Consider the following 5,412-nt stretch of genomic DNA (forward strand, 5'->3'; position numbering starts at 1 on the left):
TCTACAAATATGTGTGATAGTTTTTGATGCGAGGTACTTCTCTTGCAGTTGCGCAAGAAAAAGGCAGATTCAACTCTTACAACGAAAAAGAGAAAAAGGGATGAAGATGTCACCAATCTACACGAAGAAGATGACGACAACCACCGCAAACAAATTGAGAAAGAGTATAACCAGATTATAAGCAAGTATAAGAAGAAACGAGTCGCAGCATCTTAGTTAATTTATTTCGGAAACTGTATATAATTAAAAAAAACTTATATTCTCCTATAATTTTTTTATAAACATTTTTACTATCTTTTATGTAAATAGTTTACATTCGTATTTTAGTAATTTTTTTATTTAATGTGATTATTTACATTCGTAATTTATTTCATTTTTTAATGTTAATACTTACATTTGTATTTTTCCTTTTTTTATTTAATGTAAATATTTTCATTTCTATAATTTCCAATTCTAGTTTTTTTTAGGAAACAATTTTGATGTAAGTAATTGTATTCACATTTTTTACATTTTTTTAATGTATATATTCGCGGTTGTAGTTTTTTAAATTTTTTTTATTTAATGTTTATTTTATGTTTTAACTTTTTTCATTATTTGTCTGATGTAAATAATGTCATTTTACAGTTATTCTGAGTATCAATAAAGTTCTTAAAACGTGTTAACTTGAGTTTTCGTTTTTTTGATTCTTTACAGAGCTACACTGGCCCTCTTGAAATAAATAAACAAATAAATTAGTTAATAAATAAATACATTTATTAATTACTTAAAATGTCATTTTTTGACATCCAAATGTTGACGAGTCTTTCTTAGTTTATTTAGTAGCGATCACACCATTTCATAAGATCAGATGGGCATTAATTAGTTTTCATTACTATTAGTGAAACAAAGTTTTCGGAATTAATTTTATTAATTCCATTTATTCACAAAAAAAGTGAAAGAGTCAGCCTAGCAATAAATGCTTATCTAGGGTTGACTCCCATAAAACAAGAAATAACATAGTAAGTAATAAATGTCTTTTAAATTCTTCAAAGTTCTTAAATTTTCATGAATAAACTTAGAAATAAAACATCAATACATTTAAACTTAAAAAATGAATAAAATTAAAAATAAAATATTAATACATTTAACTTAAACAATTTAAAAATGTTCTCAACTTCTTTTTAAATTCTGTTAGATTATTAATTGATTTTAAATATTGTGGCAGATTATTCCATTTATAAGGTGCATAATAACAAAAGTTCCTGGATGTTATTTTATTTAAATTCATTAATGGCTTAATTATATTAATATTGTTAGTTTTGTCAATCTTGGGGTTAGCTATAAATTTAATCGTATTAATTAACATTATATCAGTTGTAGATGTTATATTGTTGATAATTTTAAATGTTAATAAAGATGATTTATAGGAATTTATTTCAAATATTGATAAAATATTATTATTATTAAATATATTGTAATTGGAATGATTATAATCGATTTTAAATCGATTTTAATAAAATATTTGTAATAGTTTTCAATCTTCGTTGTGATTTCAAAAAATTTTCTTCCCAAACTAATTAATCTACCAACAATGTCAGCATTTCGTAATAAAATAACGAAGAATAAAAATTGATAATTCAACAATTAATGGGACGAAATGAATTATATGAACTTATTAGCATCGCACGGGACATTGGCATGTATCCGACATAAGTAGGTCGACACCTCATCATCAACAGCAGCCTCATCTTTCTCCGTATGAACTCGCACAACTCCGAAGGAATTTATTTCTTAATTGGTGAAATCAAAAAATTCAAAAAGTTAAAATTCTATTTTCCCTGTATAGGCCATCTTACTTCGTTATTTGTTTTCCGTTAACATTTATAATTCTGTTCTGAGGTATTATATAATTTATTTTTCGTTAGCATCAAATTGAATGGGAGAAAAACTGAACCAAAAAAGTTGAGCGATTAAATATTAGACCGGAAGGTTTTGTTTTCGAAAAATTAAAACTGAAAACTAACACAGACACACGCACACAAACAGACGCGCGCGCACACACAAACAAACAGACGTGCACAAACCACTGAAACTCCACCAAACACCGAGCAATGCAACAAAACTACAACTAATTTAATTTATTTTTGAATAAAATCACCCAAAAAAGAGTTGAAATATTATCACACATTATTAATATTAAAAAATAACAAAGCAACAACATTATGTCTTCAAGTACATTTTTTTTATAAGCAAGTCTCACAGGTCTCCGCAACGTCTCACAGGTTTCAGCAACATCTCACGAGTCTCAGCAACGTTTCACGAGTCTCAGCAAAGTCTCACAGGTCTCAGCAACGTTTCACGGGTCTCAGCAACGTCTCACTGGTCTTAGCAACGTCTCACTGGTCTTAGCAACGTATCACTGGTCTCAGCAACAATTGCACAAGCGGTTGCAGCAACGACAGCAGTGTTAATATTATTATTCTGATTATCATTTAATTATTTATTTATATATTTATTAAAACTTATTAATTTTTTTAATTGAATTTATGAGAACTATTTGGCTTTTGGAATAACACACACACACACACACACACACACACACACACACACACACACACACACACACACACACACACACACACACACACACAACACACAAACACACACACAAACACACAGTTTGCCCACCTCTGATCTATTAAATTAATGGCCAGGTCATCCGACCGAATGTTTTCGCAAAGTAATGTAACATCGTTTTTAGAATTGCTTCTGGACCTACTTTTTTTTTTTTTTTTTATTCGTTTATTTTTCAAACATTAAAAATAATTTTGAAAAAAAGGGTCCAGCATAACCACGAGTGTTTTTTTCAGCCAACCCCAAAAACATTCAATTTCATACTCTAATGGAAATGGAGGAAATTTACATTTGGCGTGCCTGTCAAACACTTTTTTTCTTTCTTTTTTTTAGTCTTTATTATTGCAGCTCTGACATACGCAGAACCACTTACAATGTTACAGATATATTATCTATATATCTTTATTATGTTCTTCAAACCCTCATCTATTGATTTGAAGCAGCCATCTTCGCCACAAAGGCTGTTTATCCTTTTCACACGATGTACACATGTATTGATGTGCACGCGCAAGCACCGCATCATATACACTGAGTATATGATAGCCATTGAGATGTTAGACTCTGCCCGCATTTGAACCACTTGAGCCATCTCGCCGGCCAACATGCGACAACTTACGTCGTCTACCCATTTACCAGCCTCGAAAGGATGGACGGCTGGGTTGGCCGGGGGTCAGCTACCCGGATAAACCTGTAGAAACTGCAGGATTTGAGCCCGGGTCGTGGGAGTGGTAGACGGACACGCTAACCACTCGGTCACGAGACCCACAATGTATGGTTTTCAAACACCAATCATTCTAAATTACAAAAAGTGTCAAGTAGACAGGATGGTAATCAATTAACTTTGCTAGTTGCGCAATGAAACTTGAAATGATGAGGTGTTAACTAATGAACATTTTATTGAACTTTTGACTTTTTGAAAAAGCGATCAATAAGGAACTTCATAAATTAGTCTGAAGATTCAACAAAAATTTTAACAATACTCGTTGCAAAGTAATTAAACCAGCATAATACATCAAAAGCAAAAATTTAACCACAATCAAGAACTAAAAACTTTTGTTAAATTACTTGAAAAATCCATCCTTCAAAGTTGCTTCAAATATACACACACATGTTTACTTAGAATGGGACACTTATCCAATAAAAAAATTTAACCCGCGCCTTGTCAATTAAAGTTGACACGTTACTTTTACTTAATTAACATTATATTAGTTGTAGATGTTATATTGTTGATAATTTTAAATGTTAATAAAGATGATTTATAGGAATTTATTTCAAAAATTGATAAAATATTATTATTATTATTAAATATATTGTAATTGGAGTGATTATAATCGATTTTGAATCGATTTTAATATAGCTAAAGATAAAATATATTACCTAAAATTGGAAGAATGGGTAAAACAAGACTCAAGAAACGTATCAATTGAGAAAAAGGCAGATTCAACTCTTACAACGAAAAAGAGAAAAAGGGATGAAGATGTCAACAATCTACATGAGGAAGAAGATGACGACAACGGCCGCAAACAAATGGAGGAAGAGTATGACCAGATTATAAGTATAAGAAGAAACGAGTCGCAGCATCTTAGTTAATTTATTTCGGAAACTGCATATAATTAAAAAAAAACTTATATTCCCCTATAAATTATAAATTTTTTATAAACATTTTTACTATCTTTTATATAAATAGTTTACATTCGTTTTTTTGTAATTTTTTTATTTAATGTGAATATTTACATTCGTATTTTATTTCATTTTTTAATGTTAATACTTACATTTGTAATTTTTCTTTTTTTATTTAATGTAAATATTTTCATTTCTCTAATTTCCAATTCTAGTTTTTTTAGGAAACAATTTTGATGTAAGAAATTGTATTCACATTTTTTCCATTTTTTTAAATGTATATATTCGCGGTTGTAGTTTTTTAGATTTTTTTCTTTAATGAAAATATTTAAATTCGTATGTTTTAATTTTTTTCATTATTTGTCTGATGTAAATAATGTCATTTTTACAGTTAATCTGAGTATCAATAAAGTTCTTAAAACGTGTTAACTTGAGTTTTCGTTTTTTTGATTCTTTACAGAGCTACACTGGCCCTCTTGAAATAAATAAACAAATAAATTAATATATAAATAAAATCTTTTATTAGTTACTTAAAATGTCATTTTTTGACATCCAAATGTTGACGATTCTTAGTTTATTTAATAGAAATCACACCATTTCATAAGATCAGTTGGGCAGTAATTAGTTTTTATTACTATTATTGAAACAAAGCTTTTGGAGTTAAAATATTTGTAATAGTTTTCAATCTTCATAAGGGTTTCAAAAAATTTTCTTCTCAAACTGATTAATCTTCCAACAATGTCAGCATTTCGTAATAGAAAAACGAAGAATAAAAATTGATAATTCAACAATTAATGGGACGAAATGAATTATATGAACTTATTAGCATCGCACGGGACATTGGCATGTATCCGACATAAGTAGGTCGACACCTCATCATCAACAGCAGCCTCATCTTTCTCCGTATGAACTCGCACAACTCCGAAGGAATTTATTTCTTAATTGGTGAAATCAATAAATTCAAAAGTTAAAATTAGCCATATAACTTTATTTATTTTCCATTAATATTTATAATTCCGTTTTGAGTTATTATATAATTTTTTTTCGTTAGCATTTAAATGGATGGGAGAAAAACTGAACCAAAAAAGTTGAGCGATTAGATATTAGACCAGATGCACAACAAACAGACCGACACGTTGGACTTGAGGTGAAGATTCGTACGTGAGACACTTAATTGCC

At 29.1% G+C, this 5,412-nt stretch overlaps 1 protein-coding gene across 1 annotated transcript in view; it reads right to left on the reverse strand.

Moving 5' to 3' along the window:
- Positions 1 to 5,042: 5,042 nt before the first annotated feature.
- HELRODRAFT_175957 (hypothetical protein) overlaps positions 5,043 to 5,412 on the reverse strand; it is a gene marked incomplete at both ends in the record, with an annotated part of 1,221 nt that continues 851 nt past the window's right edge. Inside the window, one exon of the mRNA XM_009023317.1 lies at positions 5,043 to 5,170. Coding sequence (XP_009021565.1) covers positions 5,043 to 5,170 — 128 coding nt within the window. The remainder of the gene's footprint in view (positions 5,171 to 5,412) is intronic.

The sequence above is a fragment of the Helobdella robusta genome (assembly GCF_000326865.2).
Source record: "Helobdella robusta unplaced genomic scaffold HELROscaffold_35, whole genome shotgun sequence".
Classification (NCBI taxonomy): Eukaryota; Metazoa; Annelida; class Clitellata; order Rhynchobdellida; family Glossiphoniidae; genus Helobdella; species Helobdella robusta.